This window comes from Pelecanus crispus, chromosome 9 (assembly GCF_030463565.1).
Source record: "Pelecanus crispus isolate bPelCri1 chromosome 9, bPelCri1.pri, whole genome shotgun sequence".
NCBI lineage: Eukaryota > Metazoa > Chordata > Aves > Pelecaniformes > Pelecanidae > Pelecanus > Pelecanus crispus.
This window is the reverse complement of record NC_134651.1, coordinates 29,052,732-29,079,793: the sequence shown is the minus strand read 5'-3', so window position 1 is coordinate 29,079,793 and position 27,062 is coordinate 29,052,732. Positions and strand designations below refer to the sequence as shown.

Sequence of the window (27,062 nt, the reverse complement as noted above, 5' to 3'; positions counted from 1 at the left end):
AAGGGAGAGGATGCACTGAACAGCAACAAAACAAGTCAACACAAAACATTTTCTGCCTGTATTTTAAAGGAAACTGTCGATGCTTTGGGGTCTGTGTGAACCTCTCAGGGGAGAGGAGCAGCCATGCCTGCTCTGCAAAGACACCTCAGCCATGGCACCACCATCCATAGCCACCAGCCAGTGGGAGAAGATCTGCGGTGAGAAAAAAAAAAAAAATACTTTTGGTTGGAAAGGGAAAGAATTTATATATATCAGCCGAAGCCAAGCATGCTGTGTCAATTTGTGACGGGATGCATTAAGCTGTGGCCACACAGCACAGCCCTGGACCTCCTCCGGGATCTCCCGTCAGTGGCATGGATTTCAGCGCGCAATGAAGATGCATCACAGCAGGGCAGGCAATAACTTAATGAAGCTCAGATTTGGGGGTGTTTGCTCAGCAACTATGTAACAACTTTATCGATAAACTGGTGCCTGCTGTGACTGCGGGATGAAATGCTCTAATTATAAGCAGCAAACACTATCCATATCAGGATACAGTAAATTGAAATATGCTGGTCGATGTGCCTGAAAGCGCCCAATAAAATATCTGCTTAAATTTTTGCAAGCATACGTGCATATGCACATGTGCGGCAAACCGACCATATCAGGCAAGAGAAAAGCACAGATAAAACCCCTCCACCTAGCCCCACACCTAACACAGGCTAAAAAAGTTCAGGAGGCGATGTGAAGTGCAGACCATAAGGACCAAGTCCCATTTACCAACAGCCACTCCTCCCAGTAGGCCATGCAGAGGAGACCCAGCATCAGCATCTCCCCTTGGTTTTCAAGCTTGACCCAGCACGAGTACATGGTGTTGGACGAGCTCAGCCAGAGCCATACAATCCATTTATAATAATCCTACCAAGGAGAGATACAGTGAATCAATGAGACAACCTGCCTGCAAATAAATTGGGGGGGGGGGGAATAGGGAGGAAAAGAGACAGAACTGCAGAGGGAGAGATAAGAGAGAGGGAAGGAAACGACAGAGAATTACCAAAAAAAGCACACATCACAGGGGAAAAAAGACAAAGAAGACAAAAACAAATATAAAGATAAGAGAGAGAAGATAGGGCTTTCAATACCCTTTGTTTTCCAAATTGTAAACCTATTTTAGAAGATTTGGGAACAAGTTTTAATCCACCAACCTCAAACCAGACATCGGAGGCAATGGGAAAATCTCAGGATGGCACGTTACAGGTAACCCAGTATTTTCCAAATACAAGGAGCTCATTTGCTCCTGTAGTGACAAAGTCAGTTGCCAATATCATACTTTTTATAACTGCACACAGGCCATGGATACACAAAATCCACACATACTATATGCATAGATCATAGTCCATACATAAGTATTTACAGATGGGTGCAGATGCATTTGGCAACTCAAAGTCAAGCAGCACCAAGGGCTGACAGAGCACTTTAATGAATGCTCTGGCCCACCAATACAGACCCAGCCATTGCATGAGCCCAGCTCCTCCACCACACCACCACCAGAGGAGCGATCTGGGGCCGTAAAATGACAAGGCTGTGTTTCAGGAGAATGTTTTCCAGAACAATGTCACTATGCATTTAAATCCTCATCTTTGCTTTCTCAAGGCTGGGTTGCCAGCAAACATCACTGAATGCCACAGCCTGCCCTGAAGATCACCATGTGTCAAGCTTGGCAGTTACTCGTTTCATCCTCCAGAAGATGTAGAACAGGAACTCAGCCACCCAGGGATGGGCAGAGGCTTTCCCAGAAACCCTACCCTCTGAAAAGCTTGTGAGGCTGCCCAGGAGAAGCAGCACCCTCCAACTTGAGGTCCAGCTAAGTGGTATGAGAAGGTCTGGCTTGAATGAGGGATTGCTTAGGTTAGGGAAGGGCAATCGTCTGCTCTTCACCATCCAATGCTATCACCACCCAGGAGCACATGCCAAAGCAGATGAAGGCTGAAGGTCAGGAGCCTAAGGACACTCTATTTCTTGTCACGCAGTCAGATGGCTTCACCACAAGCTGGGTACCGCAGCCTCACACGACTGGACTTCTTGGGTGGAGTCCAGCTGGCCTGGACAACCATCTCACCAGCCAAGTGAGCAAGGAGGATCCAGTACCCCAAACCCATCGTACATCCCAGCAGGAGCACAGTGCCTTAAAGGATGGTAAGAATAAACCAAACATTGGGGAGCGATGTCAACCATTTCATATTTTCTGTTACTTTTCTGTAGCTCACTTCTTGGTCAACAGCCATGTACTAGTGTTGGCTGCACATGGTGTGCTCCAGCCAGGTTAAACAGAAGCAAGTGAGATCACCCAAGAGAAGGACATTCTGCTGGGAGCTCTTCTCTTGGGAAAAGGGGGCTTGATCTTCATCACGCTATGAGAAAGCAAGGATCCCCAAAAAGGGGGCAGGGGGGGTGGAAAAAAAAGAGCAGGATTTGAGATTTCATAGACAAGGGCCATGGAAGCCTAATGAGTTCAGTGGAACTGGGCTCCTAATCAACTGGGATTCCCTTGGAAATGATAGCCTCTAAATACAGAATTAGTCGACTGAGAAGACAGAGCAGCCATAAACATCAATAGCATCTGCAATCACAGGTGCTAGGATAAATTAAAAGGATACACAGTCTCTGTGCCTGGATATGCACAGGACATTCACCCATGGGACTGCAGGAGGATCTCCCTAGCAGCATGCTCACACATCTTATGGCTGTACCGTGCTCGGCTACGAAGCCACCCCTCAAGGCCACCAGCGCAGAGGCAATGCTGGCGTAGGTGCAATTAAGTTTTGCTGAACTAATGCACCAGACCTGTTGCCCCTTTCCCTGCAGCTCTCCTTCCCCACTGGATTTATTTTGCCTTACTCCTGGATAGCACCGCCTATGAGGAAAGCTCTAAAAATCAAAACATTTATCCTGCATTTCCCTACATGCCATCACTTCTTTAGAGATTCAGGATGAGTCATTGTCTTGGACCACGTTCTCCAGAAAAGCTTCGCGCTTGCTACAGAAACATGCATCTCAGAGCCCTAAATCTAAAATGCCAGCCATTCCTGTCAAAGAGCCCTCACGACGAGAGATGCACCTGGTGTCGTCCAGCTCCTATTTACTAGACCTTATTTTAAAATGTCAAAGGGATTCTGCATGAGCTACGAGCATGACACACTGCTCAGACGGCGAGCAAGCACTGTCAGGGGACTCAGGGTTAGAGAACAGCATCTCTTCGCCCATGCACACCTCCTCCCAAATACCAAATTCTTGGCATTTCCCCCCCAACACCAAAATTCTTTTCACCCCAACATATTCCCCGGTTGCTGACAGGCAAAGTCAGACTGCTCAGTCAAGCCAGAAACCGAATCCCCCCACCAAAATTAGAGGCTTGCAAAGAAAAACCCCGGCTGTGGACAAGCCAGTGCAGAGCAAGCGCAGGGCGAGTTTGCCAGCACAGCCCCAGCGCAGAACCACTGCAGCTAGATTGATTCTGTATTTTTTAATGCAGCATCCAACACGTACTAAAGCCTTCAGGGATGACGGCCAATTATTTTCATGTGTAAATAAGAACCAAACAACAGCAACAGCGCTGCTGGTCTGGGGACACACCCTGAAGATCCTCCGCTCGTGAGCTGGGGGTCTCATCATGGAGAGGGGGTAGGCAGGAGAGCGAGAGCGGAAATGTGCAGGGATGTTCTGGCTGCCGCTGGAGATGATGAGCTCAGCCCCAGCCACCACAGCACAGCTGTCGGGGGAAGGAGGTGGAAATATTGAACCTCAAATAGAAGAAACTGCAAAAGCTCGTCGGCAAGCGGCTCCCCGCACTGCCTCCCCTCCCATCGCCGGCCGCCGTGCCGAGCATCGTCTCTCCAGTTTTTGCACCATATGGAGTCAGTGCATGAGTGCAAATGAGGCAAAGAGCGCGAGAGGCAAAAGGAAATAAATCTGTGCTGCCGTGGCAGCACACGGGGCTGCCGGCAGCACGGGGAAGCCTCCGCCACGACATGGCCGGGATGGGGAAAGGCTCTGCCTGTTATCCCCTGGGGATGCCTTGGCAGAGAGCCCCGTCACCTGCCCAGCCCTCCCCGGCATAACGCTGCACGTGTGGGAAAGAGGGGAAAGGGGATGTGGCAAAGCCAACAGGTCCCTCGCAAAGGGCAGAGCACCCCATGCGCAGACATCGCTGGGTTTTTTTTGCTCTGGCCCCACATCCAAATGCCACTTCCCAAAATGCCGTGCAAACCCATCCATTGGCTCTCCCAGCTTTGCCCAGGGCTTATCTTTTTCTTCTTTTCTTTTCTTTTTCCACTTTCAGATTGGGTCAAGACAGCCAATGGCCAGGATCTCTAACTAAACTGCATCCTCTCCTGAAAATTTTACTATCAATCTGAGCCATCTTTAGGTACATATGCACATGACAGCTGGTCCATTGAGTAAATAACAAAATGCCTTGCCAAGATTTCTAAACACCCGTTCATGCAAGGTGCCATACCAGCTCTGATGGGCCAGCAGGGCTGTGTTAAACCCTTGCCCAAATACACTGACAGCTACCAGCGACTGCAATTGCCCCTTTGGAAGAAGCTCTTCATCAATGGGGTGCACAGCAGGGGCTTCAGGACCCCTCTTCATAAGCTCTTGGTGCATCATCCGAACTGTGCCAGGAGCAGTGGGCAAACTGCTGCCTGCCTCCCCCAGCTCCTGCCCACGCAGAGGCAGCAACCAGGTCCTCCATGCCCCCATATCCCCCCACATCAGGAGCCCTGGGATCTGTATTCTGTGAGAAGAGAGGAAAACCGAGCACTGCTCTAAGTTGACCTTAAATCGCAAGAGTTTGCTCGGGACCATGCTTACACTGGGCTTTTCCTGCACGCTGCAGTGGCCTGTTGAGCTGCTGAGAGGCCACAGCTCCCACCAGCCCTGGGAGGCAAGGAAGAGGAGGATGCTGGCAGGAGGCACCGCTTGGCAGCCGGCCTGCCCAGCACACCCCTGCCTCCAGCCCCAGCGCCTGCGCGGGTGCAAGCTGGGAAAAGGCTCTAGCATGAGGACAGCCATCTGCGTGCTGGGAGCCATGCCAAGGTGGGTTCAGGGGATTATTTTTCCCTCCACTCCTTGCCAGGACAGTCTCTTTCCCGAGTGCACGCGTAGAGCTGACTTAACACAAGGGTGACACCTCACGAAAATACTTCAGCATGGGGTTGCAGGTAGGTAAGCAAAGAGAAGTCCACCAGAGCCACCTCCAGCAGCCTGCCAGCCCAGTCACCGGCCAACCCCTGGGAGGTGCCTACAGTCCACCACGGGTGAGGGATAGTCCCAGCATGACCAGCATGGCTCCATTTCACACAACGCCAGCTCTGCTCATTTTTAAAGTGGCACCAGTCGATGATAAAATTCCCCCTAAGCTCATCTCCATACCCACCTCTTCTGATGACGCTGACCCATCCTCCCTGATTGTGGTTTCCTTACTGAAATAAATCACTTTAAGTGCACGTTGTGCTCTGGGTCTCATTACTGTTCATCATCTTCTGTGCAATGGAACTGTCACTTCCGCAAAAACTCTTGTCACCTGAGTGACACAGGAGCAATTTGGGAGGGCAGGCAGGTGGGGAGAAAGTGCCTGCAGCTCGCCACGGTACCAGGAGCTCCCCACCCCTCTCCTCCGCAGCTTTCGGGTGGTGGGCTCGCACCTTCAGCCCCACGGACCCCTCATGGCACAAAAACTCAGGAGAACAAAAGCGAGAAGGTCCAACACACGTGCAAGATAGGATCGTTGCATGCAAGCACCCAGAAGATGGCAAGAACAATGGTAGATGCACCTTGATGGCCAAGATGGTCTTCCTTCGGCAAGGTATGTCCCTGCAGGGAAACCTCTTCCAGAAGGGGTGGCAGAAACTCTCTCTCCTCCCCAAATTGAAACACCTAAGGGAGGGAAGGAGGAAGAACCAGGCACAAAGGCAGCAAGATGGTCACCAAACCTTCTCCAGCCTGGATCCTAGGCAGCACCATGTTCAATTCCTTAACATAGACAGGTGCTTCCAACTCCACAAGGTTACTCGAGATCAATCCAGAATAGAAGATTGTGGCTACGCTGCACACAGTAAATTAAAAGCTCTGTGCCAAAACCCCGTGAGGACTGTTCAGGCGATAGCAACGCAAAGGTATCGTTTGCCTGTCAGATCACCTTTGAAAGCCAAACACTCAGAAAGCGAGAAAGGGAGCAATTAAGACTGCCGCTAATCTTGTAGTGTCCACAAAGACAGATCTGTTGGTTTTTTTATCGAGGAGGGAGTGTAAGCGCCAACAGGTTCCAGATGGCCAGCAGCCCCATGATGGGCTGGGACCTGCCTGGTATGAAAGGCCAACCCAGCTGGCGAGGAAGGAGCTGCTCGCCCATCACCACACAGCTGATGCCTGCATCCCTGCGCATCAGCATGGCTCCCTAGGAAAAGGAGCTGTTTCCCACCATGGTATTTGGGACGGTGCAAAGGTTCAGGTTTCCCACCAAGTATACAACGCCTACATACACCCTTGACTGTGGCCATGGAGAAGACACGCTGCTCTCATGCCTTCCATAAGGTCAACGCTTATGTTTGTCCCTCCATCTCCCCCATCCCATCTCAACCTCATAGGAAAAACACCCCTCGCTGCCCCAGCGACCATGGCAGGAGGAAGAGACCCCCAGAGATGCATGTGCACCAGGACATCCATCACTGTTGGGAAGGACACCCCAGGTGGCCCCAGAGCCTTCACTCAGCTCTCCCAGGATCCCACCCCTCCCCAAAATCCCAACCAGCCTGCTGCAGCCCAGCCTGGAGACCCCACGTCCTCCCCCTTGCCCAGGGCGCTTACACACATGTTCGCACATGCCGGCACAGAGCCGGGGGGGAAGCCGCGTTGCAGAAATAACACAGGCACACAAACAAAAGAGCACAAGCCATTAATCTGGGTGAACCGGAGGAAATGAAATCATTATGTCTGCAGCTACAACATCCCGAAGAACAAATTTCCTGCCTGGATAATAAATGGATTCTTTTGTTTCGCGTTGGCCCCAACCACGTGATTGTCTTGGCCTATTCCTCATCCAAAACATCTTGCTGTATAAATACCCAGACGGGCTCAAATTTCAGCTGCTAAAAATATGTTTTAATTATAATAATATATAATAATAATAACAACAACAACAAAAAAATCTAGATCTACAGGCTCCCTTTGCCTCCTAAACAACCTCTGAAGGCTTTCCAGCACACGGGCAAGCAAACAAAAAGTTCAAAAGTTGCCAATTACAGCTGAACAGCACAAATGCAATCTTTGAAAGAAAGACTGAGGCACCCGAGCAGCAGCCCTAGGTTAATGCCTGCAAATAAATAACCCCTGCCAGAAAGAGAAATAATGGGTGCATGAGCATTTTAAGCATCGATGGCCCAAAAGTACGTTATAAGTATCTCCCAGCAGCAGGACAGGGACCAAAGCCACATGGCACACCAATGGCAGCTCCTGACCTCCAAACCTTGGGGCTCTGCAGGTTTTCTTCCAAGCCAGGTTTTCTTCTGGTGGCTCTCTGATGCCTCACTAGGGCTTGGAATTTATTCGTTAGATGGATGGGGAATGCAAGTTCTGGCTTTCCCTAGCTTGGCGGGGGTATTTGTCGGCTGTAGAAATGGCTCTGGGCATCTCAAGGGATGCAGACCTCTAGGAAAGTTACATGAATTATTGGTTTCAACCATTCTGTTAATCTGCAACTCCACCAGATCATTCAGTTAAAACCATTTTTGCATCTAACTACAGATTTTGCTTTCGATTTCAGCTTCTTTTCACTCATCTTCCCAGCTTTACAAACACGTAGCAAACGCTGCAACAAGTTTCAAAACAAGACATGGTTTTGAATCCAAACATCAAAGCACCTTGGTGCAAAGAGTCTAAATTGTTTGGATGTTAGAGAGACCTCCACGAATGGAAACAAGCTCAAAAATCCCCCCGAGATAGCAGGCAGCTAGAGGTAGAAGATTCAACCAAGCCCAAACACAGCTCTTACTGACTCAGGGTTGTACTTGTTCTCCATCACCTCGAGCAACTCTTCAACTTCAAACATAAGCAGAGGAAACCCTTGTTTTGAAAGCCAGCTTGGTGCATCACGCCAGCAAAACTTCAATTTCATTTTCCTTTGTGGGTCATCTTTGATTTCAATTATATTTTGGATGCTGGGGAAAGTGTCCAAGCATAGCTGCTGCCTCATTTCAATCACTTATCATTACTGTTTCTTCAAGGAAGCAAGGCGGGGGAGGGGGTGGGGGGTGGGGGTGGGGGGGTGGTAGGAGGAGGGAAGTCCTTGGAAACTAAGTATTTACACACACACACATATGCTAATCCCAGCAGATCCAAGGGTGGAAGCCTATTTAAAAAAAACATCCCTAATTACTTTCCCATTTTAAAGGGAATAATCTGGCAATTAGCTAGAACACTTTACCTAAGTAACCACATATTTTTTGAAGAGGAATAATCTGCCAGTGTGTGCATGCACAGGACGGGTATGACAAACCATTTCTATATGCTTCCCTCACGTACAGCTGCCGACAGCCAAACAGCACAGAGGGCGGTCAGGGGGTCATTAAATGCCACCCTCAGGAAGCCACTTCTAGGATGATGTCCACCACGGAACAGGACACCAAAGCCAGATTGGCCAGCGATGTGGTGCCAGTCCCTGGATTGCACCCCAAGGAAACCTCCTTGCTGGGAAAATGGCAACAAAGCCCCAAACGCCTCGAAAGGCCATCAGTCACCTTGCAACAATGCCCCAGCAAGCACCCATGTCCCTACCAGCGGTGCCACAAGCAGGGAAATGCAGCGGGTTATTAGTGCAACACGCTGGTTTATCAGGAGCATCTTTCAGTCCTGTTTTGCTGAAGATTTAACAAAGGCAAAACTTATTATCTTATCAGACAGTAAAATGGTTTCTGCTGGAAAAAAAATCTAAATAATCCAGACCAGGGGATGTACGTAAGGATTTCCAAGGTCCCCCCTGCCACAGCAAAGCAAATAGCAGCTATTTGCTAATTAGCAACAGCCGCTGTGTTGCTCAAGGAAAGGGCAGAAGTCTTCAGGATAGGTGAAACTTTGATTATGAGACTCGCACGGCAGATAATTTAGAAAGATAAAACCACGTTTGCTCTGCCACAGCCAGCTATTAAAAGTGGAGAATGTTATTTCAGGTAATAAAGACCAAGACCTGAGGACCAGCCTGGGAATTCAAATTTACAACTTTATCAAATTCATATGCTGTAAAACTTCACCTAGTTTATAAGTTTCTTGCCAACTTCATAAAACATGTTTTATTATTATTGTTTTCTGACTCTCCTGCCTTAATAAAATTCCTCTCCCAGCCTGTGTGGGTGTTGCATTATAAACATTTGCACTTTGATTCATTCAAGACTGAAGAAAGCTTTCAAGGTAACCTATTAGGAATACTTTAAATGTTGCAAAGACATCCCAGTTTCCCTTGAACATTGCAAAGCTTTAAAGAAATAAATAAAAACATGCCTTGCTGCAAAGCACCTCCAAAAATCTGCTGGGATGGGGACTCAAGAGATTGCATTTGGGAGCAACCAAGTCACATGCCAGCCCAGTGGGGTCCGTGCCTGGCATGGGGTGAGAAAACACTGGGGTTATCGGGGCACAGGGTAAGGCAGGCACCCACCCATCGCTCCCCAAGCCCCCTCGGCAGGGAGCCCTGGGGATGCTGCCCAGTGAGTCCCACTGGTTGGAGGCAGCTGGACCATTTTCTCACAAGTTAAGGACTGGACCGTGCAAAAGTAGGGGCTTCCCCGTCCCCAGTCAGCCCCGGCAAGTAAAGCCCAGCATCAGCACACAAAGGCAGAGCTGGAAGGTGCTCTAAGCAGCATCCTTCTCAAAGCAGCCCATTTTCTCTGGCCTCGGCCAAAGCCCGTTGAAGCTAATGAGCGTCTTTTTATAGCCTTCAGCAGGCTTTTGAGCAAGCCTTTCAGGGCAGCAGGCTCCTGCATGTGCGCAGTGGTGCCAGCCATTTCAGTAATAACCCACGCACAGTGCAAGGAGGGATAATAAAAGCCGATTTATAGAAAGATTCCAAACACAACTAGCTCACGACCTTAAAGCTCCCACAGCTTGCATCCACCTCCTCTCCTCTGCAAGGCCAGCTTCAGCATCTGTGGGTTGCGGGGGAGGGGGGGGCATCGCCAGCCGATGGCCAGAGCTGAGGAGGTCCCTACCCAAGTGGGTCCAAAAAACAAAAAAAGACATCGGTGGCTTTAATTCCTGCACAGCTGATGCTGTTCTCCATTTCACTAAGCAAGAGTAAGGTTACCTAGTACAATGCACACGGCTCAAGGAGCTGCACATCCCTCCCCAGGCAACACAGCATAGAAGTGATCCTCCTACATTTTATTAAACCAGAAATTGCCACTTTACAGCTTTGTATCTTGTCCCAATAACAGCATTATATGTGACCTCACGGTGCCTCTGTCAAGAGTCTGATGGGCTCAAACAACAGACCCCCAGCAGCAATTTCATCTCAAGGGGCAGAGCACAGACAGCAAAGGCCACGCACGTCTCAGGGGTTCATCTGCTTGCATGAAGCTTCTGGACAGCTTCAGCCAAACCCCACAGGCTGGGGAGCAGCTCTGTGCATCTCAGACTTGCTTGCAGCCAGGTCATGCCTGTAATTTCCAGCACTCGATAAAGGATGCAGAGACCCAACATCACTGCTTTAAAAATAACTACGGCAGAAGTGCAGGGATGGAGGAGCCACGTGGTAAGGGCACCTCTGTGCTGCTATGCACCGCAGGCAAACAACACCTATGGAGCAACCTCATTGGCACCGCAGGTCCGCTACGCGAGGCAAAGGTCCTGAACTAGTCAAAAACATTTTAAGAAGTTCTGACAACAGACTGGTGGCCTTGAAAAGCTAGTTCTGTTCTTTTCAAACTCATTTGTTTCAAATGAAAAGCAGAGCTGATGCCTCACAGAGCACTCTGAGAGCATCCTGCTCCTGCTCTGTCCCTACGTGTCCATCTTAATCATAGAATCATAGAATCGTTTAGGTTGGAAAAGACCTTTAAGATCATCCAGTCCAACCATTAACCCACACTACCTAGTCTACTCTAAGCCAATCAAGGGTAGACTAGACTAAACCATGTCCCGAAGTGCCACATCTACCCGTTTTTTAAATACTTCCAGGGATGGTGACTCCACCACCTCTCTGGGCAGCCTGTTCCAATTCTTGATCACCCTTTCCGTAAAGAAATTTTTCCTAATTTCCAACCTAAACCTCCCCTGGCGCAGCTTAAGCCCATTTCCTCTCGTCCTATCGCTAACTACGTGGGAGAATCTTGTTCCTTGGGAATTTGGAAATGTGAAGCTACAGGTGTTGGGTGAAAAAAAAAAAAAAATTAAAGTGCCCAGCCACCTACCAAGGCCAGCCCCCAGCTATTTCTTCAGGCCACCCCAGCCTGTCCCCAGTACATCAGGCTGTCCCCCTCCCAGCTCGCCCTGGCCGGAGGGCAGGGGGCTGCCCAGCGGGATGGGAGCTGAGCCCCGCAGCCAGCCCCTCCCGCCTCCCAAGGACGGTGTTTCCTTTTCAGCTCTTCTACTGGGTTCCTGCTTTTCCTGGGGAAGATGTAATTCACACCCCTTCGCCTCTTCTGCTGTGATTTAATGTTTTTTGAGCAAAAAGCAATTATCCTCATATCAAGAGGACCCTAGCGAGGATGATAATGAGTCAGCTCCGACCCTGCAGCTAAGGAAGCAGCTGAAGCAAGTGGAGGCCTCTAGTAATCAAAGGCCCATCCCTGGCCTCTGACTGCAAAAAAAGAAATAAAAAAAACCTCCATAAAACTTCAATCGTTGCCATTCCCTGCTCCATCCCTCCACCCATGGCATAGGTTTTAGCACCAGGAGAAAGAGGACCAACACCAGCCCCGGGTCCCTCCCACTTTGCCACCCGGGTGCATTTTGGGTGTTGCTTGCTGGCTCACCCACAGCACCCCACAGCAGGGTGCAGGCATGGGTGATTGATCTTGTGCTCAAAAGCATACACCACAGCCCTGTTTTCCCAGGTTTTGGGGCTCAAGGAGAAGCACCCCCCCATTCAGAGTCGAGCCCAGAAGGCGACAGGAAGGCAACCTGCCCTCCCACAGGACTGGCACACAGGGCCAAGCAAAAAAAGGTGTCCCCATGCTTTGCCCTGCAAACAGAAAGAAAGTAGGAAAAGGGAGGCAAAGACGTGGACATGCAACAGGTCTTGGGCTTTGCAGGACTGGAGAGGCTCCCCGTGAGACAGCAAAGCCAGGAGCGGCAAGCATCCAGCACTGCCAAACACCGGGGCAGTGGACCGAGCTGCCTTTCCCCTCAAAAAAACCCCATATATAGCCAGGGAAAGACACCAAAGCCAAGCCACATTCAAAGCAATCCAAGGAAGATGCTGGTTGGGTTTGAATAATCCAAAACTTGGTGCCTGGTTGCTGCTAGGATGTGGCGCACAGGGTACTGGCGCATCGGAGAGGCAGGCAGGATGCGAGGACTTTTCTGGAGAAAATATCATTAAACAATCCTTTAAAGTCATGACAAAGCCCCCATCTGAGATGGGGGAGAACAGCCTAAAAGCAAGGATTTCCACAGTGTCTTACCTATTCCCAACCACCACTTTTACTTGCTGCATAACAAATTAAAACTTAATCAGCTTCAAACACCAGTAACACTGACTGGATGCCTCCCCAGATATTAAACATTTTTCTCACTACACTAACAAGCACATACCTGAGGCTTCACTAATCCCTAATAACTTGGCATGGCTATTTCCAAATTAATAATAAATAAATAAACAAACTTAATACTGTAAAAAAAAAAAAAACAACCCCGAAGATAAACTTAGTACTGTATTCCCCCCCATCTGCAAAGACCTTGAAAGGAGTCCACCTGCTTATTAAGGGGTACAACTTAGAAGAGAAAACAAGCAAATTACAATCATCATCTAAAACCACTCCTAAGCCTCTCCCCTTCCAGGCGCTTGCTATTGCCTTCCACCTGCCCTGAAAAGTGGCCAGCACTGAGATGCCAGCCACAAGGATGCTCTGGGGCTCCTCTCCTCCCCCTGGGATTATCCCACCCAAACCCAGGAGCATCCCACCTGATAGGTTTAGGTTGGAAGAAGTGAGGCCAAAGGAAAGTCATCTTCCTCAGTTGGGCTTGGCGCAGAGCCCCTTCCCCTTTGAACTGTTGCCTCTGATTTTTCACCGCAGGGCTCCCAGCAGGAACTTATTAAAGCCAGACCAAAGCACGTATGCTTTAATAGTAATTAGGTCACCCTGGGTTGTGGGCTTAGCAGGCAAAACTATAATTATTTAGAAACATCAAGTTTAAATGCCAAAGAGTCTTACTGGAGCTGAGCTAATTAACCAATTTCAACTGAGTAACTGATTAGCTTAAAAAAAAAAAAAAAGAAAAATCAATGATCATAGATAACAACATTTTCTTTTAACAGGTTGTTTTCTTGCAGCAATTCTCAATTGCACAAAAGGAGACCAACAACCCCCGCTAGCCAAATATTATTGTAATTAAATATTCAACAGAAAGCCTCTTCAATTATTCAAAAGACTGATAACACTTGTTTATAATTGGGGTGGTGGGAGAGATTGCCAGAATGAGGGATTTTGTACATCATCAGGCTCCGGTCGCAGATGCAAACCCACACGGGTGGATGGGTCACAGCATCGGCAGACGCTGCTCCCAGCCCTCCTGCAGAAACCAAACTTGGGGGAGACGGGTGCGTTCCAGCCCAGACACGAGAAAACAGACCATATGGTCCACATGCTTTCTGGATTTTTGTTATTAGACCAAAAATTTAGGGGACCAATGGCCAGTTTCCAGGTTTCACACCATTTTCCAATAGTAGCATTATTCCCCCGGCAGAGAAAGGGGACGAAAAGCAGACCCCAGTGTATCATTATAATTCACTAAGCAGCATTACCATAGGAAATTACAAATTAGCTTTTCAGCAAAGGATACAGAGATATTTAGATTAGCTACAGAGAAACTACAGAACCTTTCAGTCCATTTATCAAAGCTCTCGTAGCTCCAACTTCCAGGGAAATGAAACAATAATAAATATTGAGCAGGGAAAGTTAATCTCCACTGAACATGGCTTAATAATTCAGAAGTTATGAGAAATAAATAAATAAAGCACAGACCCTTTAGCTCCTACACACACACATCCCAATTTTCTCACCATTTCTCATTACATGACTTTGTGGAAAACGGATGGTGCCCAAAAAAACCCCCACAAAAAATCAGCTGTGCCTGGGAGCGACCACATTTACATTGCAGAAGAGAGCCCATCCACGTCTGCCACTTATCTGGAAAGCCATAGAGCTGATTTGGGCAAGAGTTTGCTCTCGTTGGCTGTGTTACCTCTACCTGCTACTGGGTGGTATCTGCATCGGCCCCGTGCCCTCTCCTGCACACTCCCAAGCAGCCCCTCAAGCTGCTCGCTTTTGGAAAGACTGTGTTTTTAGCCCCTAAGAGCTGGACTGTGAATAACCAGCTCAGTGTCCCAGGGCCACCCAAGGTCCCAGCTCTCTCCTGATGCTGCTCTGACGTTGTTCCATCCCTTTCTGCACACTTCTGCTCCCGCACCAACCTCTGCTGAGAGGGGAAGCAGGCAGGGATGCTGGTGGCTCAGCTGGCAGAAGCACCCTGCATGCACAGGTGGACCACAATGCACCTGAATGTCTTCTGGATTCATGTTCATTTGCCATCCCCACCACACAGCACCACTTTGCGCAGTGCTCTTGGTCACCAGTGGACTCAAACTCCCACCACGTGGGTTATCTGCACCATTTCCATCACACCATCTCCAGCAACCTCCATAAACGACGTGCACTCCAGCTTCCTAACATTACAACCAAGGCTATGCCTTCCCACATTGCTACCCAGCAAATATCCAAGCTTAACATTTGCCTTGCGCAAGTATTCATGCATGCAACGCTTGATAGTTCAAATGTTTGCAGAAAGAGAACAAGGTCAAATTGAAATGCGCTTTCAAATTCTAATGAATATTTGGGGAAAATATTCCCTCCCCCAACCCCAACTCAGCCTCGCTGTGCTGTTAAACAACTGCTTATACCCACCATGTCTATTTAGAGGGAATGGAGTGCTGCAGCACCCTTCAGGTAATATCATACAAGTTTGGGGCTCCTGCATGAAGCCATTTCCATGCCAGTGCACAATGAGCTCATACCCACAGCTGGAAGAGGTAAAAAAAAGAGCCTCCTCAAGCTGGCTGGATCTCAGATGGAGCGGTGCAGCACACACCACAGGCATTACAAGAACAGCACTCCATGAGCCTCAGTCTTGCTCCAAACATCTCTTCCAACAGCCTCATCCCACAGCACTCCCGTTGTACCAGGGACCAGCACCTCCAAGACTCTGCTGACCTGATTAGCATCGAGTTACCCATTGCCCAAGGTACTGTTTTCCCCTTTTCACCAAATCTCAGTATTTCGTTAGCTTGCAGAACCCATGTCTGCTAGAAACATCTATTATTCAGCACCATGGCCTGGATCCCGAGCCAGATGAACACATTTGGGCTACTTCATCATCAAACATTAATATTTTGTTCTGACTTTAAGGCCAGTGGAAGGTTTTTGCTCTGCCCTGTTGTGTCAGGAGCTGCACCCAGGATGGGCAAGAGGCCACCTTGCAAACCCCCCTGGCACTTCATGCCATAGCAGACAGGGCCACTAAACACATGGGAGCACAGGGCAGCAACCCAATTTCCAAACAGAGATGGTGAGCAGAAAGAGCAGAAAAATAAATATATTTATCACAGACCCCACCTTAGCCATGCCTGCCTGTCACACAGCTCCTTCAGGGCCCTATTTGCATTAACTGCTCCAAGACCATCTTCAGTGTCAAGTAAACACTAATAACGACAGCCCAACAGGCAGGCTTTCCATTTTCAGCGCTGCTTTTCTGATCTCTCCATCATTGCTGGTGTTTGTTTTCATCTCTAATAGTCTTCCAGAGCCGTGCCACCAGAGCACTATAAGTTATTCAACTTCCGGCTGCGCTACATTCAGGGAAAGTGAAATTCAGAGCTTTAATTAAGGCAAAAAGTAAATCAAGACCTTCACCTTAAGGAAGGAGACCAACATGAAATTCAGATGTAGGTGAAGTCAGCCACGAGATGGGTTCGAGCAGGACCGCCACCAATTCAAGGACAGCCATACCACAGCTATCCTCCACCAGGACTTGAGCCGCATTTGCACATCTCAGGGACAGAAATTCCCCTTTTCAGGTGTTCCAGCACTTCGTCACACTGCATGCCATGAGCCACTGAGGTCACCTGCAGCTTTGGGCCAGCAGGACATTCAGAGACTTTGCCTTCCTTCACCTCCATCTCTGACCCCAAAGCACGAGGGAAACGGGAATGGAGGAGGAAGACTGAGGCAATGCATAATGAGTCAGTGATACGAGTGATTAGTCAAAAAAAAAAAAAAAAAAGCAACACGGGCATCTGCAGTCTCAGGCCCCTTTTCCCTGACTTGGCAAAATGCTTTCCCTTCAGGCTGACAAGATCTGGGCTCATCATGCCAAGAATAAGGGTTTTCCCCTTAGGGTTTTTTTTTTCCCCAGGTAGTTTGTACCAAAAAAAAAGTAAAAGTAAAGGGATGGCTGGATACTAGCAAGTGCAAATTCTCTCTTGAAGATTTATTTCTAGCTTCTCCTTGAAAACAGCTCTCCTACGGGTGAAATAGCTGGGCCAAGGTGGAAGCCCATGTGGTGATGGTGGTGGCAGTGATGGGAAGGGCGGCAGGGCGGCCACCAGCTCTCAGCCTGCTCCGTGCAGGCACCGCTCCGGCGGAAGGAGGAAGCCCAAAGGATGCCTGCAACAGATGTGCATGTCCCAAGCCAAAACAGGAGGAGAGAGGGCTCCCGGGGCGGGCAGCACATGAGGAACAGGAGCCAGGGACATCACTCTTGAACCAAACCCCCATCTCTGGTCCACTCCTGGGCTGCATTCTCGAAGGCCAGGCAGGCAAGCAAGCAGATAAGCATGGGAAGCAAAACTAAGCCATATCCACAAGCACCAAGCAGGGCTTTCCACCTTCCTCCTCGTGCTTTGCTTATCATGATGCTGCAAGCAGCAATACAGGAGAAGGAGAGAAAAACCTCATTTTTAAAAGAGCAGGCGCGGGGCAGGGAGATGATGGATAGGTAAGCAGGTAAGCAGATTAAATAGTGTTCGTGGAGGAGCTGCACCAAAATGGACATCAGCCCCCTCTGACCTACCGACACCTCGAACTCCCAACAGCTCCAGAGTTAAAAAGTAAAACATCGGCCCATTACCACCCTCTCTATATGCTACATGTGATTATATTTGGTTCAGCTAACACAAGAGAGCATGCAAGCGGCTCCTGAGTGATTGCAGGGTGTGGGAGAGACAGAGTATTTGTTCCTATCTTCTTCTTGCATCCCTCTTCCTCTTCACAAGCCACAAAAAAAAAAAAAAAACAAAAAAACCCAACTATAAACATCTACATGTCTTGCAGAAAACAGTCAGCTAAGCCACAGGATTTGGTAAATATCAAGTAACCATTAGAGAACTCAGATAAGCGTCTCTACTATTTCCAGGTTCGCGTGTCGCAGGCAATGAGTTAGCAAGGTTCTATAGAAGATAGAGATGTTTGCAGGCAGCCCCAGCCCTGACCCTGGCTGCATCCTCCTCCCCCTCCAACTGGGTTCAGACCCCCAAGTATCTCCCCCCTGCCATCCTGGAAAAAAGACTTTTTGTCTTGATGGCTTATTTTGGATGCAGGGAGCTATCCCTCTCTCAGCTGCTTCTGCAGCCCGTGGCAGAGCCAGGCTCCAGATGTGGCTTTGCCTTGCTGCCTGCCGGAGAGCGCTGCTGGCAAAACCGGTCTCGTTGCCGCTCCAGGGGGAAAGCCAGACCCTGGGGTAGCTCAGGCTCTAGGAGATGCTTCAGCTCAGTTAGAGAAACCCATGTTTTCATCTAGCAATTTCAACTCCTGCACCAGGAGGATCCATAAGATTTAAATAAGCTTCATAAGAAGGTGTTTGCTTTATACAACCACGCCAGGAGACTGTCGCCTTAACTCCAAATCAGATTCAATTGCTCTGCCTCAGAAATTCTGTGTCCAAAATTTTCCCTTAAATCCGAGATATCTCCCAGGATACTTTACTATCCAAGTAATTTCCTCAGCAGAGTAGAAATAGCACCAATCTTCAACAGGTTTGGTCCTGGGCAGGGATGCTGGCTCTGCCAGCCCAGCATGTGCTCCCAGGGGTGGCTCTGGGCAAGCTGGGGAAGACCCTGAGTGTCACACGGACACGACACCCAGGAGTGCTCTCAGACAGGGACCAAGCCAAGGTCTCCCAGACAGCCATGATTTTGGCAGTGCCTCAAGCAGCTGACACTGCAAACACCAGCTAGCAAAGTGCTGCTAACAGGTCTTGCATTTTCACGTGCGGCTTCGCGACGAGCAAACACACGCCTGCTTGCATCACACTTAGGCAAGGCATCAGCATTTCCATCTTGACGTATTTCTATGGAGATGCAATGAGGGAGGAAGCCAGAGAAAGAAGAAAAGCAAACACCTGGGTCAGCCAAAAGCTGGTGGAAAGCAGACACCACAGCAAGTGGGCCTGCCCACCACGATCCAGCAGGCAGGCTTGCGAGCAGAGGGCAACCACAGCCCACGCTGTTCCCACTCCATTGGAGACCATCGCGGCAGCGTTTCAGCTCCTGAACCAGCTCTGTGCTGCCCAGAGCGGAGCCGCTGGTCTCTGGCCAGCTCTAGCAGCCTCCAGTGAAGCCATAACCATGCTCACATCAGCTAAATCCCCCCAAGGAGGGGCCAAACCCCATGCCAGCCAGCAGCTTAGTTCGCCCACCAGACCCTGTGCATCATCTCTCCACAGCCGTGCGTTTCTTGCTGCCAACAGGCGAGGGGCCACACCATGTCCCCTGCTCGCAGCCACCGCTTGAGCACTGGGGCAACCCCTGCCACAAGCCCTTTCACCAGCATATTGGGGAAAAAAAGGAGGCAGCAGCAAAATAAAACAAAACAAAACAATAATATGAGCAATACTTCCAAAAGCCACGCCAGCCACAGAGCAGTGATGCACCACCAACGCGAGCCTGCGGTGACCTGGTGGTCCTGCCAGGCCCACTGCCCAGAGGCTGGGTCTCGGCTGCAGGCTCTGTTCCGGTGCACAGTGAGTCCCACGACCAGGCGGGTGATGGGGGAAAGACTTTACCCCAGCGGCACGAACCTTGCTGGAGGGATGGCCACGCATCTGCCCCATGGCTCCACCAACGGGCCGAGCATCACAACCAGGCGGGTGATGGGGGAAAGACTTTACCCCAGCGGCACGAACCTTGCTGGAGGGATGGCCACGCATCTGCCCCATGGCTCCACCAACGGGCCGAGCATTTCCTTGCCCAGTCCATCCCCAGGGAAGGAAACCCCCTGCCCACACCTCCTGCTGCATCCGTGCCCCTCTCCTGCAAAGCTCCCCGGAGCTCTCACGGGTGTCGGGAGGCACGGGAGGAGGACGATGGCCAGAGGCAGTCCTCCGCACAGCCACGGGCCCTGGACGTGTCCTGCACCACCACCGCGGGCAGAGCCCTTGCCGGGGAGGGGATCCAGAGGAGCCGCCCGTCCCAGGGAGAGCCGGACGGGTTTTCCGGAGCCGTCCCCGAGAACTGGAAAACCCTCTGCCCCTTCCCGAGGCCACCCACAGCCCGTGGGCGAGCCCCAGGCTGCCAGCACCGCCTGCGGGCCGCTTCCCCCGGGCTGCGGGAGGATGGCTGGCGCAAGCGGCCGGGGCCCAGGGGAGCTCCGCGCCCCCTGAAGCGGACGGGCGCCGTGCCGGGAGCCAGCGCCGTGCCGGTCTGCAGCGCCCGGTAGGCTGCACGGCGGGGGAGCCGGTTCCCCGGCTGGTCCCCGGTTGCAGGCGCCGCGGGTGGCGCTCCCAGCCCACGCGTGCCGCGGCGGGCGCAGGCACCCGCGGCTCAGCATCCCATCCCACCCCCCTACGCCGTCCCGCCTCACCTTCCACAGCGGCCGTGGCGGCGGCCAGGCAGAGCAGCACCACCAGATCCGCAGCCATCGCCTCCCCGGGCCCCGCGCGTCGCTGCTCCGCAGGCGTCAGCCGCTACCGGCGGGCGGCCGTGAGCGGGCATGGGGGTGCGTCCGCGGGCCGGGCCGGGCCGGGGCAGGGCAGGGCGGGCCGGGGCCACGGGACGGGACGGGACCGCGCCACCTCCCCGCGCCGCCCGGGTCACATCGCCGCCGCGAGTGGGGCGCGCGGCCACGCCGCCGCCGGCCCCCGCCGCCGCCCGGTCCCGCCCCCGCCCCCGCCCCGCCAATCCCCGCGACGCGCCCCGCCTCCGCCCCGCCCCCGCCGGCCGCGCGCTGCCGTCCGAAGGGGGACGGCGCCCCCTGGCGGCCCGCCGCTGCCACCACCCCCACCTTTCCCCTCAGCGGGACCCCCGACGGGGCGGACCCTGAGGCCGCACCACAGGGACGGGGAGGGGGCGAGGGGGCCCGGCTGGCTCAGGCCGCCGCAATCCAATTCCCCTCGTTTGCCCCCACAAGGAAGCTGGAGCAAACAGGCAGCCCCACACCGAAGCGGGCCCCCCGACCACACAAAACATGGCTGCTCCCACCCCAGGCTCAGAACACAGCAGCCACGCAAGTCAACGCAGGGGTCGTCTCAGCCTCTTGCCCTCTCCCGGCACCCTCGCCATCTGCAGAGCATCGCTCCGGGGCCCGAGGCAAGATGGGCACCCAGGAGCAGGGGAGCAGCAGGCTGCCCCCCCTTGCCCGGGAGACACCAGGGTCCCCAGCCCTCAGCATCCCTCTGCCAGCACCCCTGTCGCTGCCAGCCCAAGGCTCCTGCCCCCGAGGCCACCCGCACCCAGGGCCATGTCCTCGTGACCACAGGCCTTTGGCAGCATGGGATGTCACCCCTGCGCAGCCGGGAGTGACTTACACCCGCCGCCGCTGAAAGGAGCCCTCCAGAAGCAGGCTCGCTCACCCCGTCTCCCTCATCCCACGCACCGCGCCCAGCCAGCTCTTGTTGCCCTTCCTGGGGTTCAGCGTCCCCCTCAGCTCCCATCCCCAACCCGGCAGCCACTTCACCCGGTGCAAAGCTGACCCCATCCCTCCCTCCTCCTGGGTTCCTGCATCCCAGTGCACGCGGGAGAGTGGAAAAAAGTGAGGGCAGGGAAGGCAGCGAGGGCTCATTCGGATCACAGTCACCTGCCTGCAGCCAGAGCTCATGTCCGCTACCACGGTGGGACCAGCAACCCTGCAGAGGTACTGAGCAATGGAAAAATCATCAGCTTTTCAGTGAAAGAGAGCACAAAAAATATTCAGCAGTGCCACGGGAACAAGAGTTTTCTTTTGCAGTTGTGCAAAATATATTTCAAGCAGCTCCTATTCAGCTGAGCAAATAACAGAAAAAAATCGCCAAGAACATTCTGGCTAAGTTTTAAGGAAATTCGCTTTCATCTTGACAACCCTTCTTCATTTCCTTCCCATGAATATCTCAGCAATCCAGTTTACTCACTCAGAGGATCACAGAAAGAAAACTGTGAAGTAAATGTCAGTATTATTTGCATCTTTATCCAGTCTGCCACAAAAGCAACACCATGTTATTTATCTGATCTAGCACAACTCAGTAACAGCTCAAGTATAGAATATTCATGATGTGCAAAGCAAAAAAATGTTAATCGTTTGAAAATACAAGCAGCAAAGAGCTGAGCCTGTGAGTTATCCAGAGAACTGCCTTGGTTAGTTGGGGTTTTTTTTCCCCCAAATAATTATCAACTGAAAAACTTGCATTCAGAAACTAACGTTTGACCAAAAAAAGCCTGACAATTTTTGTATGGGGAAAAAAATAATACATCAATATTCTTCTGATTTCTTTTCAGCTGGCCAAAGAGTTGGCTGAGCTGGGTAAAAGCCAGCTGTGTTTGTTCAAAAAGCTTTCTGTTCTGTCAGCCTTGCTCTGAGTCTCTGAACACCAATGCTTCACTTCTCCTGGAGGAAGTGGCTCAGAGCGAGCCTCTTCTCTGCACCACCATCCAGAGGGCAGGCGTGGGAAGGCAGCAGCATCGTGCCACAGGGACACTCTTTCTTGCTCACTCAATGGGATTATGGCCACTCCAGAGCTGTGCCCACCATCATCCCTTTGAAGGAAGCTCCAAGGACACTGAATCAAGCCCCCTTGTTGGCACGTTTTGCTCCATTTCCCCCTCTGAGCTGGCTGTTGGTGAGAATGCTTTCCCACAGCACCCTACCCATCACCTGGTCCCCACCCCAGGACCAGAAAGCCACCAGCAAGGTTCCATCTCACTTGCTTCTCCCCAGGACCCTGTGTCCCAGAGCTGCCACCATCCCCCGCAGAGCAAAAGGCCCCAAACTCCAGGCAGCAGCAGCACCATGTCACAGCTCTCAGCAAGCACCCTGCAAGAAGGCAAAACCACCCCTTCAGGCCACAAGTAACCTCCAGTCCTGCCCACCAGGCACCCATGCAGGAAGGACATGGAGCAAAGCTCAAAGCACAAACAGCCTCCGGGAAGGCTTTAGTCAGCCCCATGCCCGGTGAGCATGGCCAGTCCCTCTGTTCCGGTGGCGCGCAGCCGGCAGCGCATAGAGATGGCAGCAGTCGGCTGCCAAAATTAGCTCTGTCTTATTTAACAGCTTTGCCTTTGTTCCCTGATGATGCCTCAGGCAATGCCAAGCCCTTTCTGGAGAATGAAGATCTGGGATCCCAGCGAAAGGAAACATCTAGAGTTATCATATGCGGTGGTACAGATCTCCTCAAAAAAATCCCCTGAAACCGCTTTTGGGACCAAACGTGTCACAGCCTGCAACTGTCCCCATCCTCCCCCACCACACTGCACCAGCTGCAAAGGGACCAGCTGAAGCACAAAGATGAATCCCAATCAGGCATCCCAGTCCGTGCAGTGGCAGGTACCATGCTGCAAGGGGAGCTCTGGAGGAGGGTCCCCCCAAATCCTTTGAACGGCAAAGCAGCAAGCCCGAGCCCTTGGAGCCTGACACCTCCTGTCACATTAGGTGCATCACCCAGCAGGTGCCTGAGGCTCCTGTCCTGCACCAGAGCTACCACCCGCCTCAGACCAGGGGGCTCACTTGGTGGCAGAAGGTCCCCAGCAAGCCACTCGCTAACATAGGAGCATCTCAGAGCAGCATAAAGGGCAAACAAGCCTTCCTTCCCCTGCGTCAGCCCCGTGGAGCAGAGGAGCTGGCAGAGGACACAGGAGCCTCCCCTAGCCAGAATAAGCACAGGCGCTAAAGCAGCCGTGACGCTCCCGTTTTATTTTCCAAGCTGAGGCCAGGCCTGCGGGGAGGGCAGGAAGATTGCCGCATGGCGCAGAAGCCGTCCTCAGCAGTGCTCTCACATCCCTAATCCTGCCAAGGCAGCTCAGGCTGCTCCCAGAAGCTTGCCTGTGCATTAATTGCAGAGAAAAGGCATGCACCTACAGCGTCCTCCCAGAAGTCAAAGCCTGAGGAGCTGATAAATCCTCTCCCTGATAAGAAACGCAGATTCCTTCAATTTTCCAGCATTTCAGACTTGTCTAGTGTGCCGCAATATGCGAGCCGGGTGAGACAGGTAAGCACAGGCGATGCTGGTGAGCAGCATTCAGCCCCTGCGGCACTTCCTATGCAGTCAAACCCCCTCCTGCGAATCCAAATAAATATAATATGATGTAATAACATTAATTAGCACCAGTAAACACTTGGTGTATTCTGGGCACAACTCAGTCACTTGGCACAGTGCAGTCCAAACTGCCTACTGTACTCCCAGGAGAAATAACCTCAGGGAGACTTCTGGATTTAACATACCACAGGGAAACTAAAAGGAGGGAGAGAAGTTATTCTCCTCTTCAGGCATTCACAGAAAATTCAGGTATCTTATCAGAGCAGAAGTAGAGGCTGTGGGAAGGACAACTCCTTTGTCATGTGAACAATTTGAGGACTAAATTGAAGCAAGACGTTAAGAAAAAGTAGGTGAGATGAAGGTTAATTTGGCAACCGGAGTGCGAACAGAGGGAGCTAGGGTATGGAAGAGTGTATTAATTCCCTGGGCAAAAGAGAGATGCAGTCAGAGCCAGGACTCGGAGTAACTCCCCGCATAGTAGCAAAAGATAAATTGCAAGTTCTTCTTGTGGAATATTCTGTTTATTAAGTACAGAAATAGGAGACAGTCAAGTGCCAAGTGCCTCGAGCCTCTCAGCGCCTGAGAACGTATTAATCACTACACATGATTGAACAAAAGATGAGAGCGGTATTAAGACAAGCTCTGGTGCGACATCAGGCATCATATAACACAATGGAGCCGCAGCTTTCTCCACTCCCCACCGCCACCAGCTACGGAGGCAGGGAAGGCGCCTGCTCCTCTAGTGATGGACAGCAGGACAACCTTTCTCTGCAGGACAAGGTAAAGATCAGTGAGTTCTCCTCTTAGGAGCAAAAAAATTCACTTTGATTTCATAGATGCTGCAATTTCTCCTTCCCGGGTTTTCCCTTTAATTGGGTTTTTCAGGATGGTTGCAAGTCCCAGTAGACATGCCGGCCACAGGACAACATGAGCACAGATCAGGCGTGCTACTTGCTCTGTGTTTTTCCTTTTTTCCCAGTCTTTCCAGGTGGAAGGATCTCTTTGTTCCCTTTGAAGGCAGAGGATTAACAAAGGCAAATGCAAAAGAGAAAAACAAAAACTCCTTTGTCTGAGGATGGATGACTTCTTTTTATCTGTTTCTAATCTTGCTTCAACTCTCATTTCTTTAGGAAGAAAAAAATCTGAAGATTAAATTTTATGCCAAGGCAAGCTATAATAAGTGACAGAAACACTCCATCTCGGGGTCTCCGCTGGCTCTGTGAAGTCAGAGCATTCACGGTGAAGAAAGCAAAATATAGACAGACAAAACACTTTCAATGGAGATTTAAAATAAAAACTCTTCTCATGTTCTGAATGCGAAAGCTACAGAAAAATATGTCTCTCCTCCAAGGAAATTTCATTATCTTGCAGCAAAATGCAATTTATCTTTAGAAGCTTTAAAAAAAGCGGGGAGGGGAACCTGCCACAAGAGTTTCACTTTATCACAACATTTGGCTTGTTGCAGTCTGAGCTGTGGTTCTACTTCTGGAAGCAAACAAGAGATGTAAAGTTTTTAAGGTGCAAGTCTATCTAAAGCAGCAGGGATGAGGGAGAATGGTCCAGCCTGTTCCGTATCTGCTGCTTCAGGGTCCCATTCAGATGTTTTTCTACTGAAACCACCCATTAGAGAGCAAAAAGCTGGCTGCGGTGGCTGGTTTGGATCAGCTTCCCATCTCGTGCACAGGAAAGTTCCCATTTTTCCTGCTACATCGTGATGAATTTCCAGTTGTCACCTTGATCAATGGTCCCATGAACACTATCATAAGGGTAATATGAGGGGTTTTTTTCCCTTTCCTATCACTCACAGGGTAATTACACGGATGATTGCACTCAAGGGCAAGAGCACGTGTCCTGCACCCTTGCACAGAGCACAACACACAAGCACACACACAGTGCCTGGTACTGCTGGCTTTACCAGGGCAAAATAACACAAGTTTTTCCCCAGGTAAAGGGAACAAGACCAGGAATATTCAAACCTACAAACTCACGTGCTAGACACATACACAAGCAAGTGAATGTCACCTCAGGCACTGTAGCCTGCCTGCTGTATTGATTTGCAGATGGATGGGTGCGAAGGCCAGAAGGACCTACTGCGCCTCCCTAAGCTGACTGCATAGACACTAAACATCACCCAGTGAGTTTTGCCTTGAGCATTTGACTGCTTGCAAGAGAAACCTGCATCTCAACAAAGTCTTTACAAAGCTACCCCTTTGTATATCCCAGGTACACATTCAAACTGTCCCAGCAGCACCCTTGGGCCCCTTTGAACAGGGATGATAGACACCACAGGGTCAGTTGACAACATTCAGGCTGCCCTTCCCACAGTCCCTCCTGGGGGACCAGCTGCCAAGACCACGAGAAGCTGCATCCTGGCTCCTGCCATGCACAACCTCCTGCTTGGGCAGCCAGGGTCTACATGATCATAACCTGCTAGTGACCTGCACATCCCTACTCCACATCATGCCAGTAACAAGGAGGGGAGGAAGACTTCATCTTGTTACTCTGACAGGCAGGAGAGGACACTTCTCTTCAAGGGATGTGAAAAATGCACAGTTCTCAGCTCCTATCCCTCCATGCCACAGCTCACGAAGCCCAGGCGCTTTACACAGCCACATTCGAGTGCAATTCTTAAGTCAAGTAGCTGGAAAAGGAGTGAAGCAAATCTCTGTCAGGCTTGATTGGCAAGAGACATCAAGAACCTTGCAAGAGGGGATTTGAGGAAGTTTTGCATTTCAAACAGGGCAGGCAGGCAGAGGTTTACCCAGAGTAAAGAGGGAAGCAGCAAGGCAGCCGTTTCATCAGTTAACATCTGGCAGCTGCAAAGCTCTGAGATAATTCTGCCTCCGTCCTCCAGAGAGTTCGGATCTGGGAGAGATGCCAGAGACGTGGCAACCAGGAGGGGATGAAATTCCTTCACAGAATCCAAAACAAGCAATCAAACATCACGATATTCTTCCTCCCTTTAAATAAGTGACTATTCCATGATGATTGGGCCTGTGGAAATTTTTTTCGTCTAAATGGAAGCGGGAAGGAGAGCAGAGAGGGAGATACGGGTGGGGGAAGGGGAAACACAGACAACAGCTTTTTTGACAAAAATCACAGCTTTTTGATCAAAACCTGCAAAGAATTTTGATCAAAGTCTGCAAAGAAAGCTTTTAAGTTACCTATATTTCCATTTAAAAAAAGTCAACAAGGAAACCAAATTGTTTCCATTTACAAATACCAGGGTTTGGTTACAGAAAACCAATAGAAAAATCTGATTTTGGATAAAAAGAAAGCTAAGCCTGCTCTGATCTTCCAGCCAAAACTTGAAACTT

At 50.8% G+C, this 27,062-nt stretch overlaps 1 protein-coding gene across 1 annotated transcript in view; it reads right to left on the bottom strand.

The window, feature by feature from the left end:
• EPHB1 (EPH receptor B1) overlaps window positions 1–20,163 on the bottom strand; it is a 74,444-nt gene extending 54,281 nt beyond the window's left edge. Inside the window, exon 1 of the mRNA XM_075716889.1 lies at window positions 20,106–20,163. Within this exon, the coding sequence (XP_075573004.1) occupies window positions 20,106–20,163 (58 nt within the window). The remainder of the gene's footprint in view (window positions 1–20,105) is intronic.
• Window positions 20,164–27,062: the final 6,899 nt, after the last annotated feature.